Genomic DNA, 16,360 nt, shown 5'->3' with positions numbered 1-16,360 from the left:
GAAAACCATCCTGCATGTTGAGTGAGACTTTCCAGCATGGCTGCTACAGAGTCTTTTCCCATGCTTCTGCAAGAAAGTTCTCATCCATGGTCTTCAAGTCCTATAAACTCATTGGTTCCCCCAGGGTAAGCTTTGATGGAACTGTTCTTTGGTTTGTCCTTAGGACCTCAGGAGAAGGACAAAGATTTTGTCCCTTCCATTGTCCTTGTAGGGAAAGGGTCCTCTATGCTTTTAGTGGATGTTTTCTCATCTATAAAGATGGCAACCAGTTAAAGAAACAAAGGAGTATGATCTGTAGATCCTAGATTTCAGAGATAAATCGCATTATACCTAATATATATATAGCTGTCTAGTTGGAGGAAACTGATGAGAAAATGTGAGGTTAATAGCCAGTGGTAGTGAGATTGTGAGAGATATATTCAAAGTATGTCATATATTTAAATGGAAATGTGTCTATAACCACCCCCAAATAACTAGAAAAGAAAGAAAACAAAGGAGTGGAAGGTTGAAGTCATCTAAATGTTAGAAAACTATCTATAACCTGTAAGGAGGAGCTACTCACATAACTATACATTACATAGCTATCTAGGTATACTTTATATTGCTCAACCAACATTTGAATTAGAGCATATCTTAAAAGGTAAAGAATTAGGCAATTGTTACTCCTAGGTAAAAACTGGAAGAGAAAAGGGGAATAATAAAATTCATCTCACATGCATATATTTTTCTGCATGCCACACTTCCCTCTCTCTAAAATGAACTGTCCTTGAATTAGCTATATCTGGGCACAAAGGTTGAACAGCTGTTTGACTTAGTGCATTTGACTTCTATTGAGATATTTGATGGGAACACCATTTGGAATGGGTTTTTCCATCACAGATGTTGTTTTGGGGCATGAAGTTTGAGATAGAATATGTAGGATTAAGTTGCCGAAAAGGAGTCTGGCAGACATTTGAAAACCCGAACTTCATCCCCAAAAGCATTTAGAGGCGATCCAGATTGACTATGGTGGGGATAATGGAATAGGAATGTGGCTTTTCTAGATGTATTTGCAGAAGATGACATGGTCCTCAGATACTGGACTGGGGAGAGGGTAGCGGATAGGGTACAGACTGCATTCCACATAACATTGTTTTCTTTAGGACTTTGTGATGCTGAAATATGCGTTCAACAGAAATACAATTTCAATTTGGATCTTCTCCAGGCTAGCAATTTGAAGGACAATTCCTTTCTGTGAAGTCCAATAGCCTTAGCTACAGCTCTGCACCAGATCCTTATCACACCAAGAAATAGTAAGTACTCAATGAGTACTCTGCAGCATGCTTGCTTGTTGGGCATTGTGCTCTCCCATTCCACGTCTACAAATCACTCATCTCTGTCTCCCACTGTCGCATATCCACACTGACTTTACTTTCAATAGGGTGCCATCAAATTGCATGAGCTTCTCAACTCTCAGTTGTCAAATGGACTTTGTTCAAGCCGGGCTAATGAAAGTATTCTAAGCATATGTAAGGTATGATTAAAAAAAGCTATGGTTACAACAACTCACTTGATTGTGCTCACCAGCTAACGTTTAACTATTTCTAGTGTCCCTAATTTATAGGAGGTGGAACTGAGGCACAGGGAACTTAAGCAATTGGACCAAGAACACACAAGTAGCATAACGCAAGTCATAACTTAAATATATGGCTTAAATCTAATGAATAAAATCCAAAATATTATCTTCAAAACTGAAAAGAAAAAGGGAAACACACTACAGGGCAACTGAACACTCCTGAATTATGAATGCTTGCATATAATTGAGAGCCGAAGCACCTGCACAGAAACTTTCAGGAAGGCTTCACTATAGCAATAACATCATACTGCAGCTCTCCATGGTGACAGCAGAAATTCATATAAAACATGACATAATTTCTTTTTATATGGATTATGTTTTGTTTTGGTTTGTTTGATTTCTTTTTACAATTCCCCTCTTTTGTCTCTAACCTCAGACTGTGTGTATATACTGTGGAATTTCTTTGGGTCTTCAGTCTTTCCCTAGTCACTAACAATTGCCATTCTGTGGAATATCTCCTCAGATGTAAAATTAATCTCTGGCTTCCTAACTAAAACCCATTTCCTCATCTCTGATCTTTATTGGAGAGAAGAGACACAGGAAGGTGATTAGCATTCTAATCACCTTGGGTTTTCTTCTTGATTTAATAACACGTTTAAATCTACTTTTGCTAAATCCCATTTAAAACCTTTCCGACATTAACGGCTGTTATGCACATGTCTCTGATGAGGGCTATTGTACCATATTCAATGTGCTTCAGCGCAGCTTCTCCATCTTACCTCTCCATTTTCTAGAGGATGGATCTTGGAATAAAACGAAGTGCAGATGACCTCATCATCTTTTGCATAGGATGGTGGCCCAGTGCGGGGATAGATATTGTAGAGGGTCAGGCACTCGGTGTCCGTCACTGCATGATACTGCCAGGGTTTGTACTCCACGTCATCCAGGGAACGTTCCAAAATCCAGTTTCCAGGCCGAGGGGAGTTGGCTGCTTTCACGATCACATAGGCAATCTGGAACACCTGAGGATGAGTGACAACGGCACAGCTGAGTTCCAAAATGCTCTCTCTTAGTTGTGCCAAATAGAAAGAGGGCCACTATCCAAGAGTTCATCTCAGATTTTGTTTTATAACTCAATTGTGCTCTGCAGAAGTGATTTTAGTATTGCATGCTCATATTTAATACCTTCTTGCTGAGACAAGCTATTTCATTTTAACATTCATGACTTTGAAGGCAATGAGTTAAGACTAGACTTAAATTCTCTAACAACCCATTAATACTGTTTCACCTAGTTTTTAAAGTTCTCTTACAGCATTAACACTAGAAACTTACTCCATTCCAATTTCCTCACTTCATATTAGAGGCAAGAAAATATATACTAAAAATAAAAACAAGTTTATTTAAATCCACCTAATCCTCAAAAAACTGTAGACTGTTTGACATCAAACACAGCATTGCACTTCAGGGACATATTCCTGTGCTCAAATTGTCGGCCCAGCATTTGTGCAAACCTAGGAAGATTATTTCTTCCTGCCTGTAGTTTCCTTTTCTATGAATTAACATCAAGAATTAAGCACATTCCCCAAACACCACTGGATTAAATGGGATAATGTACATAAAGTCTCAGAAAAAGTACTTGAAAGTAGATAACCAATAAATGTGGATTTCTCTGCATCCCCACATAGAAAATATGGAGCAGAAATCCCAGTGACATGTGAACAAGTGATTAAAACTATAACATAATAAATGGAGGGTGGTTCTGTGCTTTTTCTTTATGAGAAGTAAATATCTAAAAATCAGGGAAGGAAGAGGCACCACTGCTAATATTTGGCAGAGTAAACCCAGGGGCAGAAGTCAGGGGAAGCAGTAACCTTTTCAAATCTGTATACAATTTAATGACGGGGGGGGGGGTGTAGAGAAAGAGCTAAATGTTTGTGATAATGTGTGTTTGCAGGGCAGCAAGAATGTCTCAAAGAATAATGTTCAGATATTATAAAGTGACAGTTTTGTGTACTATCATAGACAGAAATATAGATACAACCTAGATAAAATGCCACCTCTCTAGAATGGAAATGATAGTCCAAGAAAAGAAACAATAAAACAATATAATAATTTCTAGACTGTTAAGTCCTATACCATATAGGGATTTTGACAGCTTTAAGGTCACTGGATGATGAGGTCACTAGTGGGGATGACAGGTCTTTCCAGCAATGTGATTAAAGATCCTTCTGTGTCATAGAGGGAATCCTAAAAGAAATGTTCTAGAGAACTGTATTGGCTTTTGAGTTCCATGAATTCATTATAGTACCTGTGGTATACTCTTAGATAAGAAATCTTAAAATATAAAAACTTGATATAGAAGGAGTAATATAGGTCACAGCTGTATCTGTAAGATGTTTCCTAAAAAGTAGGCAAACCATGGGTAGTGAGAAAAACACACAATCCCTCAAATGATTTGTTAGAGCTGGTATTTGCTGGCTAGACAAAGTGTGGGAAATGGCAGGTTAGAATGTGAATTCCTTCTGTTAGTCACTATTGTCCAATATTTTAAATGCTCTCTTTTCCTTGAGGTCAACAGACTAAACTGAATGAGATAAGAAGCAGCCAAGATGTCTAACCTGTTCAGAAAGATCTTGTGCCATTCTTCTCTCATGAATGCCATATTGGAGAGATTATTTATGAGTTTTATTTTTTTCTCACGTGTATGTGTGCATATTCGTGTGTGTGTGTGTGTGTGTGTGTGTGTGTGTGTGCGCGCGCGCACAGGCCCAACACTGATGCTGGGGATTTTCCTTGACCATTCTCTACCATATTCATTGAGGCAGAATCTCTCACTGAACCCAGAGCTTGCCAATATGGCTAATCTGGTGGACCATTTTGCCCTAACATTTCCTTGTATCTGCCTTCAGAGGGCTGGAATTATAACTAGATTACCATGCTCATGCAGGTTTTAGGTGGGTACTTGGGATTTAAACCTTATTCCTCACAATTGCACACAAGAGTGTTGACCACCTAACAATCTCTATAGCCCCCAAGTTTATCTTTCTGTAATTTTAGATACGTACATATCTATGAATGTACATATAAATATTTGGACATGCTTAGACATTTGAGACAAAACTATTCATACCATGTTAAAGCCATTTACTTTAAGGATGAGGAATCAAGGAGAAGTGGGTCATGAGGGCTCTTTCTTAATCATCCTATCCTTCATGTTACTTGTATTAACACAGATGTCCTACTTTCCAACCAAATGATTATTGTTATTAATTTTGTGGTTGTCAACTTAGACCCACAGCCTATCACACACTTGGAGAACACATTAGCATAGAACAGAATCTGCAGTCCTAGTTTCTTCTATTCTGAGTGGCCTTGGATAGCCCAGAATTTGTCATTCTTCTACTTCAACCCGAATATAGAGGCTATAGTTACTGCTGGCTTCCTATGAGCTGGGTGGATCGGATTCCATCATCCACAGTATTTACTTTTTTCTGAAATTTTAGGTGTTGGCCTTAAGGAATTATCTCCACTTAAGTATATGCTAGTCAACAATACGTCAATGAAGTCCTTCATCAACAGATCCTGGTACAGAATGTAAAGGAGGGTAGGTCTCTACTGCACAGCTATTGTCCTTTCTTAGTTAGCTATAATCCTGAAGCATCTTTGGCAGACCTTAAAATGGTAAAAAAGGAAACAGCTAATTTCTGAGGATTAAAGGAACTAGGATTTTGGTTTTTACATCCTTATAAATGCTGTGATTTTTATGATAATATTTTGAGACAGTGAGCATTCAGCATTTATGGCATGTAGGTGAATCATGGAAATCACTGAAACATCCAGATTTTTGCTTTTTGTTCAGCTCTGGCCATCTCTGTTTGCAAGAGCCTGAATCCCAGTCAACACCAGGGCATACTTGGAGGCATGACTTGAAGGAAGCAAGACATACATTTCTCTGCTGCTTATCTTAATCACCTTTGATGGTCTAAGGAAGGTAAGTAAACTCTTTAATATTCCACTTTCTAATGTTTTTCCAAAGACATCACACGAGGAAGACATAGTGAGGTAATGAACACAACATGCTGGGGACTTTTTGGGAAAGACTATCTGCTGCACATATATTCAAGTTGGTATCTTTCCTTTCAGGGGAAAAAATGGGCAAAGATTTTTTTTAAAGATATACAGAAACAAAAGATAATGGAACATATTAGAGATCACAGTTAGTCCATAAGAAAAATAAGGATACACTGAGGTTATAGATAAGGAACTTTGTTTAGCAAGCAGTTCAGCAAGCAGATAGAGGAACAGGCCAACTTCTCTTGGGGCTGTGATATAGATTTATGTTTCCAGAGTGTCTATGCTGGTTCTGAAACAATAGATGAAAACTTTTTTAAACAAAGTATCTCGGAGCCTCATTCTGTAATTCAATATAACAGCCAGTATTAGGCGCCATGAAAAGCAGTCACTGCCTTTTAAAATATCAAAAGAGCGCCATTTCAAAACAATACTGCTCTTTCATCTGCTTTCTATGGATTCTTCTACATCCCATGTAACATTAATTAAATTTGTTGGCATGTACTATTATGAATAAACTTCTTAAAGTGTTGTAAATAGCATTATTGAAAAACACAATGAATAGAAGCATTCTTTGAGGGCTTGAGAGAGTGAATGTGGAAATTTCTAAGAGTTTTCTAAGCACTACACATTTTCAATGCCTCAAACAGAATAGCTCTTTAATGTTTCCTATGTTGTTTTTATTAACTGTCTCTTGGGTTTTTTATATAAAGACTCTTAGAAATCAGTAATGTTAATACCTTATTCTAGATGAATAAAGGTCCCATCTGTTACAGTATGCAGCAAGGGAAGCAAACATCCCACTATAACAACTACTGAGACCTCTAGGTTTCAATGACCATAATATATCAATGTGATATGCAAATGGTTTTTGTTTATTTGTTGGTTGATTGGTTGACTGGTTGTATTGGGTGGGGGGTTGGTTTTTGGTAGAAGGGTATTTTAAAAAATTTAGTGCCTGAAAAAAATTCAAAATAACTTTTTAAATGGCACAAAATATCTGGAATGTTACTGTAACCAACTTTCTGTGTCCTATTACTCTTGCTTCTCATCCACATATGTAACAGGCAATCATGTAATTACTTCATTTGATGCAGTGTTGAACTAGATGTTCCTTCTCCAATAATTGGAGTGTTTAGCAGTTTCATTTAGCATGTAATTGAAGAAAAGGGTCCTTTAGAAGGATCTATCAGTGCAAGGATAATTATAAAACACAACAATCTTTACAGAAAGATATGGTATTATGGTATTAGCAAGAAACCTAGATCTAGAAAAATGCCCAGGAATCCACAAGGATGACCCCAGATAAGACCCTAAGCAAGAGGGTGTCAGAACTGGCCTTACCCTGTAATCAGACTGATGATTATCTTAAATATCATCATAGAACCTTCGTCCAACAACAGATGGAAACAGAGGCAAAGACCCATATCAGAGCACTGGACTGATCTTCTAAGATCCAGTTGAAGAGTGGAAGAAGTGAGAGTACGAGCAAGGAATTCAGACCATGAGGGGTTCATCCACTGAGACAGTTTGCCTGAGCTAAAGGTAGCTCACCACTTCCAACTGGACTGGGAGTAAACAAGCATGAGTACAAACTAGTCCCCCTGAATGTGGTTGACATTGGGGCAGACTGTGGGAAAACTAATAGTGACACTGGGGTTTGTCTCTACTGCATGTATTGGTTTCTTGGGATCCTGTTCTCTTTAGATGTATACCTTGTTCAACCTAAATGTAGTAGGAAGAGCCTTGAACTTTCAACAGGGTGGGGTGCATTGCCCTCTCTTAGGATTGGAGGAGGATAGGGTGGGAGGGTTGTTGAGGGAGTAGGAAGGGAGTGGGAAGAGGGAAGGAAGTAGGAATTTGGATTGGTATTTTTAAAGTAATAATAATAATAATAATAATAATAATAATAATAATGTGCCTGTTGTGCAATCAGGACCAGAAATTTCCTCCTAGTACTCATCTAACAACTAAGGCATCATGCAAATGCTGTAAGAAGAGTTTTGACACTCTCTTCTGGCTTCCACATACACATAGGTGTGTGTACCTACATTCTCCATAAATACACACACACACACACGCACACACACACGTACACACATTCATATGGACACCAACCCCCCCCACACACACACAAATGAATAAAATAAGTGTGTTTTTTAATAAAAATAAAAACAGGATAAATATGACTCCTTAAGAGGGGAAGAAGGTCCTTTCTTCACTTCATAAAAGACTAATAAACCAATGAAGACCAGTGGCTATAAGCAGCAATGCGGTTTCTTCAGGGAGGACTTGACCCAACTCACTCTCTTCTGAACCTTCTTCCCTTATTGCCTATGGGACTAGCAGGTGCCCATGTAATTTCTGTCTTATTTTGTGCACTGCTTCTTTCTCTGCACTGTCGTTAGTTTGGAAACTATAGTCAGACATTGCCAGCAGGAATCTCAGCAATATTCTAATATCTGTTTTTGTTCATGCTTTGAATTTTAACGTTACTAGCAGCTGTGACCCAACCTCCACATTACATGAACTGTATTTTGAAAGCTCATTTGTATTCTTTGCTTTAAAATGGTACATGAGCCAAATTGTGCTTTTTGTCCATTGTGTTTTAAATTGATGAGAGTGACCTAATGTCAAAACAAGAAGAGATTTTTGGAAGCATGAATTTTCAAGCTTAGGGAACAATTCAAGAGGTTCGTAGAGGTATCTGTGTTTCTTTGCTTGAGTTGATGGACACAGTTCCTGTAATTATCAGTTGTTTCATCTATATTCACTAAAGAAAAGCTAAGAAACAAAACATAATACAATAACAGTAAAGAGAAATGAATGAAGAGAACTTAGTGTTTTTGGAAGATCTATGAAAATTGTTGATGGAAAACAGAGGTTATGGCCAAAGAACTTAGAATGTCTGTAGCTATCATGAAAGTTCAGAAATTTATAGACAAACTACTCACGAAAGCAGGAGCCTAGCATGGGCTGACTAGATGAAACTCAATGCAAGGCTGTGTACAAGGAAGATGGACACAATACTTTCTTCTCTCCCACAGCATATAGAACCAGGTTCTTACCCTACACAAATGTCTGAGTTACTTTACAAAAAATATGCCACATTTATTTAAAGATCATATAATAAAGATCACTATGTGTCTACTGGTAATGGAGTTGTTAAACTCAAATTTAAGCCTGATACCAAGTTTAAGAGGTTTAAAATGAGGCTGTAAAAGTTAAAAAAAAAATTAAGCTTAAAAACATTCACAGTTATTATATTTGTAGTGAGTTGTTTGTCTATTTATCTCTTTATTTCATTCAGGAAACCCAGAATGATACAACAGGGGCTTCAGAAGAGTTCATTGGCCCATACTTTTAGTCTCCAGGCAAATTCATTTCAAATAATTCCACATACTAAAATGGTGTGTAATTGTCACTCAATAATACTGTGTAGGCCACTTATCTCTCCCTCCTGCAAATGTGTAGCATAGCTGTGCATGAACTGATTGAAGTTTCAGGTAAGCAGATGTACCACTCTGCCTCAGGGTAAGTGGCTCTGTCAGGCCACAAGAGGAACAGGAACACTCTGCTCCCAATTAATACAGATTGTTAAAATGCTCACATACACTCATGAAATTAATACATTTGAAAATGAATGCTTCACCACCTAAGATTTTTCTAAGAAACAATAATCTGCCTGGATGACTAATGATAATCCGGTGGAGAGTGAATTTGCAATTATTTGTTGAAATTGGATTTTTTTATAAAGGGTTTAAATCAATGGCTAACTTTTCAACAGACAGTCTTGAAGGACTTTTTTGCTTCTTTCTACAAGAAGGAAAATCTTTACCTTTAGTCCAAATAAATGAGCTACTTTTCAGTTTTCTCTATTAATATACAGTTAACATACAATCACATAAAATAATGTGCAATTCTATTCATTTCATTAGAAATATTAGACAGAATTTTTTCCTAAAGCTGAACAAGCTTATAAAGTTAACATCTAAACCATTAAAACTAGAATAATCAAGAACACACTAAAATTAAAGTGCCCTGAGTAGAAGAATACACCTTTAGATGACAAGAGATATATTGATGGGATATATTGATGTTGTGCTTCTTCCCTGTGTTGTGAGGAGGATCTACTTTAATCAATGGCCCCATGGACCATCGATGGCCATTGATATTACCAAAATGGAGACAGTGAAACATTTCTATAGTATGTTAGAAGCATGGCCTGCCACCTATAAAATAGTCAAGCCAAAAGAGTGAAGTTCTATTAAAGGAAGTCAAGATGGGTCATGGACAGGTACTGTGGTAGTGTGCAAACAGTACTACAGTTATCATAGTGAGGTGATGTGGGATGTCCTTTTGTATATGTGTTACTTTTATTGATTGATGAGTGAAGCTCTTTCACTCAACGGCTTAGTAGAGTACAGCCAAATGGGAACTCGAGAGAGAGGGGTGGGGGAGAGAAAGAGAGAGAGAGAGAGAGAGAGAGAGAGAGAGAGAGAGAGGAGTCAAAGAGATACCAAGTAGCTGTTGAGGGAGACAGATGCCAGAATATTAACAGTAAGCCACAGCATTGTGGTGATACACAGATTAATAGAAATGGGTTAATTTAAGATATAAGAGCTAGGTAGGGATATGCCTAAGCCATCGGCCAAGCATTGTTGTAACTAGTATAGTTTCTAAGTGATTTTTCGGGTTTGGGTGGCTGGGAAACAAAGCAATGCTGGTGTAGAAGGTCCTAAGCTAGCAGGGTGGCTGGGACGAACAAGCAGCCCCCCTTTCAACCCACAACCTTTGTTTACAGGGAGGAATGTAAGCCCTTCACTGGGCAAGTCATAGGAATACTCAAATAATACATATATAAATTTAATGGAAGCTAAGAAAAATAATTTCAAGGTCAAGAGGAATTTGAAAGATTTAGCTGAACAAATATAATGTGTATCCTCATATGCACTGCGATGAAACTAGTTAGTCATTAAAAATAAGACAGTAGGAGGTACAATGAGTCTGGGTGAGACTTGATACTTTTGCTATTCTGTCCCTGGGAATCTTTAAACAAGATTATGATTTTATTTACCAAAAAATTTTTATCTTTAGGTGATAGAAAGGTAACAATAGCCTAGAGAGATGGGTACAAGAGTTTGCTTCCAAACAATCTTGAGGATCAGTGTAGGATGCAGTTTTGTTTAGAACCAACATATATGGGAGTGCTGATGAGATGGCTGACTGGATCAGTGTGCTTGCAATGCAAACATGTGGACCTGAGTTCAAATCCAGAGCACCCACATAAAAGTCAGATGTGGCTGTGAGTGGTAGTGCCTCCCTGGCACGTTAGTTTATCTAAAACAGCGAGCTTCAGGTTCAGTGAGAAAGAAATGAAGGGACCAAGGATAGACATCCAGGATCTTTTGGTTCTAGGGTCACACTAGGGCACACACTCTTGCACACTCTCGTGTGTGCAACATCCACACAAATAAAAATAAAGTAGTGACTTGTGGGAAGCCATGAGCTCATTCTTCTGAATGGGTGGGCATTGAAGACACTCTATGACTTTGTGTATATTTGATTTTTTCACAATTAGAATAAAAGGCTTACTAATATATCTCCTTTTAATAAACAAATATTTCTCTTTCACACAACAGTATTACCACTGGCAGTAATTTAGTGCCTGTTCCTAAAGTGCAAACGTTTAATACATTTTCTTAATTACCTTGATAAATAACTCGGCAGTTTTTGTGACTACACTGCATTCAGAGACCAAGAAACATGTATGAGTAATTATCAACTCCAGTGGCATTGTTGGCCATAAGGTCTCAAAATTTAGCTCAGCCTTCCTAAAACTACTCACAAGAGGAAGTGGAATCCAAATTGGAATGAACACAGTCCTCCCTCTGCTTATTAACACATCTAGTCGTCCATGCTTCATTAAGTTACTATCATTTTAACAATGTTAGCTGCAGGGGAAATCCAGGCAAGCATTTTTCTTGTCTTTAGTACTGCCCTTGACATCTCTTCTCTCCTCACAGGCTTCTTTCTCATTTGAAACAATCTATGATTTAAAGGATTGACCTGCCTCCTGTGAGAAAGTCATTGGCTCAGCATGGCATTTATGCCAGCTACTGGAAAAAGAGCAGGAGGACTGAGTTCTACGCAGAGCAACGCCAATCCTTCCACTGCCGCCATCGGAGTGCAATATAGGTGTGAATCACAGACAGCCAGGACTGTGACAGTTTACAGCCTGACTTCTGAAAATTACTCACACTGAGAAATGCTCTGTGTTGCTTTGGTTCTCTCTCTCTCTCTCTCTCTCTCTCTCTCTCTCTCTCTCTCTCTCTCTCTCTGTGTGTGTGTGTGTGTGTGTGTGTGTGCACATGCACGCGCATGCACACGCTTCTACAGTTACCAGGGTAAAGATAACCACATGTTCTCCAATAGCGACATCACAGACACGAAGAGATCATTGTAGATCAAAGCATTTGGAGAACAATAGGAAACGTCTGTAGTGATGAGACGAGTTAGAAATGGAGAGTTCACAATGCAGAATCAAAAAAATCAAAGGCACGTGGAAACTTTCTGGTTTTGGTTCATGAATGCCGCTCATGGCTCTGAGTCACCCAACACTGACCCAAATTAACTATTACTAATAAAACAGCACCAGCTATTTTCATGCTTACCTGGTTCTCCACTGTGGTGCCTTTCTTTACAGACTTAGTAAAATACATATTGTCTCTATTTAAGTAACCTACAGCTTCAGAATCACACACTCCACTTCAATACAACTAACTCCAGAAAGATATCGGTGACTTGGTTGGAAAATCATATTATTTTCCTCCACCTTCATCTTCTTTGAAGTATCTGCAGATTTTCATTATTCTTCTCTGTTCCCCAACATTCTGAATCTTTCCCTTCAGAAAATTAAAATTATTTTCTAGGGCATGGTGGCTCATAATTTCCATCTCAGCACTTGTGGAAACTGAGGTAGGACTGCCATGAATGAGAAGTTATCCTGGGCTACTGTGGTATATTTGTTTGTTTCCAAGAAAACCTGGTACATATTGAGACACTGTCTCAAAATAAAAGAATATTTAAAATTTGTTTAATTTTCAAACTATGTCATACCTTCCTAACTCAGCTCACTGCCTTCAAGGGAAAGTGAACAACAGAAGAGGAAGCACCTAAAGATTAAACCTATCCCGACATTGCACTGATAAGTACAGTCCCCAAACCCGTTAGTGGTTTCCAGAAGGTAACACCAACCAGAGTTCTTGCTAAGCCCTGGAAAAACAACTGTGATGTCTCCTAAATTTGAGTTTCCCAAGGGGGAAAATGTGCTTTGTGTCCTAAAGTGGTCATTGAATCTCTTTTTCTCAAAAAAAAAAATCTCCCATTCTTTTAGAAAAATGAGATTCAATGTCTACTTTCTGGAAGACTTTTAGCATGCATGATGTTGAGAACACTTTGAGATAAGAATTAGAAGAGAAAATAAGTTTTTTCTTCTGTAGTATCATAACCAAGTAGCTCTAGTTCAGTAAAACAAGCACTCAGTTTCAAGAGGGAAATAAATAACATGACAATAATTTCTAAATGAAATCTTTCCAAAGAGGTTAGGAGTATTCTAAATCATGGCTATAAAGTTGCCCTCCAAAAAATAGTTTTGGAGATGTTTTGTGGTTCCAAATTCCCTCTTGAGAGCCTTCAACCATTCTTTAGTGTGGTTAATTTATAGAAAAATTCTATACTCAATTCCTTCTAAAGTAGTATAAAACATTGCCCCTCAATTCTGATTTTGAAATCATTACTCACAAAAAAAATAATTAAAAAGTTTAGGAGCAAATCTTTTAAAAGAATAGCACATCTCCAGGACATTGTAGCTTTTTCCCTTGCCATGGAATCAAACTCTGTTTCATATGCAAAACTTGGGGCAAGAATCATAATCCAGGGGCTTCCTGAGAGGTCTGGCTCATACTAGACCTAAGTTTGTGAGACCACCACTCAACAAAGACAAGATGACAGCAACGCTCCTAAATATAGATGTAGAAAGAGTCAAACACAGAAAGTCTGCACAGAAAGTGCTGCTTGTGTCTCATGATATGAAGCCAGGACTCTGTTAAATGAGAACACACAGCAGATAGCCAAGAAATGACTGCAACCATCAGCAAAGCCAGGTAAGAAGGATGAAAGATGAAGTCCAAGCTTCCATGAGTCCCACCTTCATGCTGGCAGTTTCTGTAGGATGGAACTTGATTTGTGACCATAAACAGTATCCTATAAACATCAGCAGTTGCCGAAACTGTGTGTGTATATTTGTGTGTATATTATATGTAGCAGGTGCTTCAGTTCTTCCAATATTCAACGTTTGACATTACAAACACCACAGCGAAAGAAGTGAAGCTTCATAGCTATCAAAATTCTTCCTTCAATCTTTTTAACATGTGGATAGGAAACTCTAAAGTTTGAATATAAAGGAAAAGAACGTCATAATTTCAATTGCAGATGTGATTGAGATGGGCATTTTCGCAATGCATTATGTACCTTAAGGACAAAACATACTGTGATAACTTCAGATTCAGCTTTGCAAGCTGAACATAAATGGAATTACTTAAATATGAACAGGGGACATTTGAATGCCCTTATTCTTGGTAAACAAGAGAACATTCAAATAAAGATGAGGGTGACTCCGATAGTAAGAAGGGTAGAAAGGACAACTGTACCTGAAATTAAATCCACTTAAAGACGACTAGGCTCATTTTTGTTTTCCGAGTTACCAATTATAGAATCTGCAGTTATGTGTGTATATGAAAGCCCCACAGAATGGTGTTTTAATTAGTTTCCTAATCCGTTTGTTTCACAATTATTGAGTAGCACATCATTTACTGTGACATCCTATAACCTAGCTGCTGAAATACAGGAATGAGGTCAAAATTGTTCTTTCACTGGGGTTATGTTCTAGAAAAACAAGCACTGCACTACAGCTGTGGTAGAGCCAATTCATGGAGATTTCAGAAGCGAGTTTGAGCATCTCCTTTCTTCCATGTCTGTGCCCAATGAGATTACAGGAGGTAATATACAATCAGTCACTCTAGGATTATTTTCTTCTTGGAGAGTGGCTCACATTTTAACTTGGGGCTTGGCTATGCCCTGTAGAGCAAGTTGCTAAACACTTGCCAATGTCAAACAAGGTAAATAAGCAAGTAGTGGGGTTTGAGGTCAAGTTTCGTAAAGCAGATTCACAAAAGATATTTCTAAGATGAAGGCATTTAAGAAAATGCCTTAATGACATGATGGACGAAGCTATGTTATGTCTTAATGAATAGCACTTAAGGCAGAGGTCACAGCAAAAGTGGAAAGCTTGCTATAAGAGCAAATTTATTTTATCCAAAAAATCTGGTGTGATCAGAATAAAATAGAAGACAAACAAATACAGTCAGTGATGATGCTGAAGACAAAAAGGACCAGGTCCCAGAGACACATAGAAAGTAAATAAATGAGGGAATTTGGGTCTACACAGATTGGTTGATATGCAGAGACATTGAACAGAGGGGGAAAAGATCTAATTATATTTTAAATGGTTATTCTGTCTAATGAAGGTCAAATAGGTTGCAAACAGGGAAATGACAACAAGTTGGAATTGAGGCTCTTCTATTTGCCATGGTGAGAGGCCGATGGTGGCTTAGGTTAGGATGTGGGTGATGCAGAAAATGTCATATGCATTTGATATGTGCTGTGTGGGTAGTTTCTGAAGAAACTGTATAAGAAGTGTGAGGAGGAAGTGATAATCAGGGTTATTTCCAGGGCCAGGTTGGAAATGCACTGAGTGTGTTTTTAAAGCTTTTGACTGAGAAAGAGAAACTAGAATTGCTTACAAGTATTTATTAATTGGGTATAAGGTCTACATAGGTCTGTACTCCCTTGTACTTCCATCTTATTTACTCACCAATAGTCATTAGAGTTACAACTAGTTTATGCTGGACTTTTCAAAATTATTGTAATAATAGTGAAGGAAGAAAACATATTTTAAATGCAGTGGTAGAATATATTTCAAATGGTTTAGTTATTAACAGGATCACTTATTTAGAAAGGTCCTGTTGATGATCCCAATGATAGCAGCAGACAACGTAACTTAATGGAGTTCTCTGAAGTTGAACTAATTCCATTTCACTTATATTGTCCTTGCATTCCAGATTAATCACAATTCTAATTTGTTTATAACAATTGTTAAACAACCATGTGATGTCAGTTCCCAGGATCTAATTAGACACTGAAAAAATAAATGAGACATGGGAAAGAATCATCAAATATACCTATACATTTCCATATTTAAAGATATTGTATAATTTTTACTATTTCTTATTCCAATCATCTAGTGGTTATTTATTATTATTATTAACAAAATAATATAAAATATTGTTTTGTTAAAACCCACATTATATTTTTAGGAATACTTAAATACTGATATATGCCTTAAACCCCACCTGTTTGCTACATAATTTCAATACATTAATGATAATTTTTTCCCTAGGACATTGCATTAACTGTATAACCTTTATTCCTTGTATCTGGTAAAATGAATAAATCATGTAACAAGAATTAAACTCATCCGCTATGTTTTCAGATCTTCCCTTGTAAAATACTAAGAGCATAATTCTATAGACTGTATTGAAACAATAAAGATGTTAAATGCCATGCTGCTATGGAAACATTCCAATCTACAGTGTGATTATTGCAGAGAAGTTA

The 16,360-nt window shown here is 37.5% G+C and overlaps 1 protein-coding gene across 3 annotated transcripts in view; it reads right to left on the bottom strand.

The window, feature by feature from the left end:
• Lama2 (laminin subunit alpha 2) overlaps nucleotides 1-16,360 on the bottom strand; it is a 579,970-nt gene that overhangs the window by 390,032 nt on the left and 173,578 nt on the right. For all 3 annotated transcript variants that reach the window (XM_075946853.1, XM_075946864.1, XM_075946871.1), the window contains exon 4: nucleotides 2,335-2,577. In XM_075946853.1, coding sequence (XP_075802968.1) covers nucleotides 2,335-2,577 — 243 coding nt within the window. The remainder of the gene's footprint in view (nucleotides 1-2,334; nucleotides 2,578-16,360) is intronic.

This window comes from Microtus pennsylvanicus, chromosome 1, assembly GCF_037038515.1.
Source record: "Microtus pennsylvanicus isolate mMicPen1 chromosome 1, mMicPen1.hap1, whole genome shotgun sequence".
Lineage (NCBI taxonomy): Eukaryota > Metazoa > Chordata > Mammalia > Rodentia > Cricetidae > Microtus > Microtus pennsylvanicus.
This window is presented reverse-complemented; position numbering and strand designations above follow the sequence as displayed.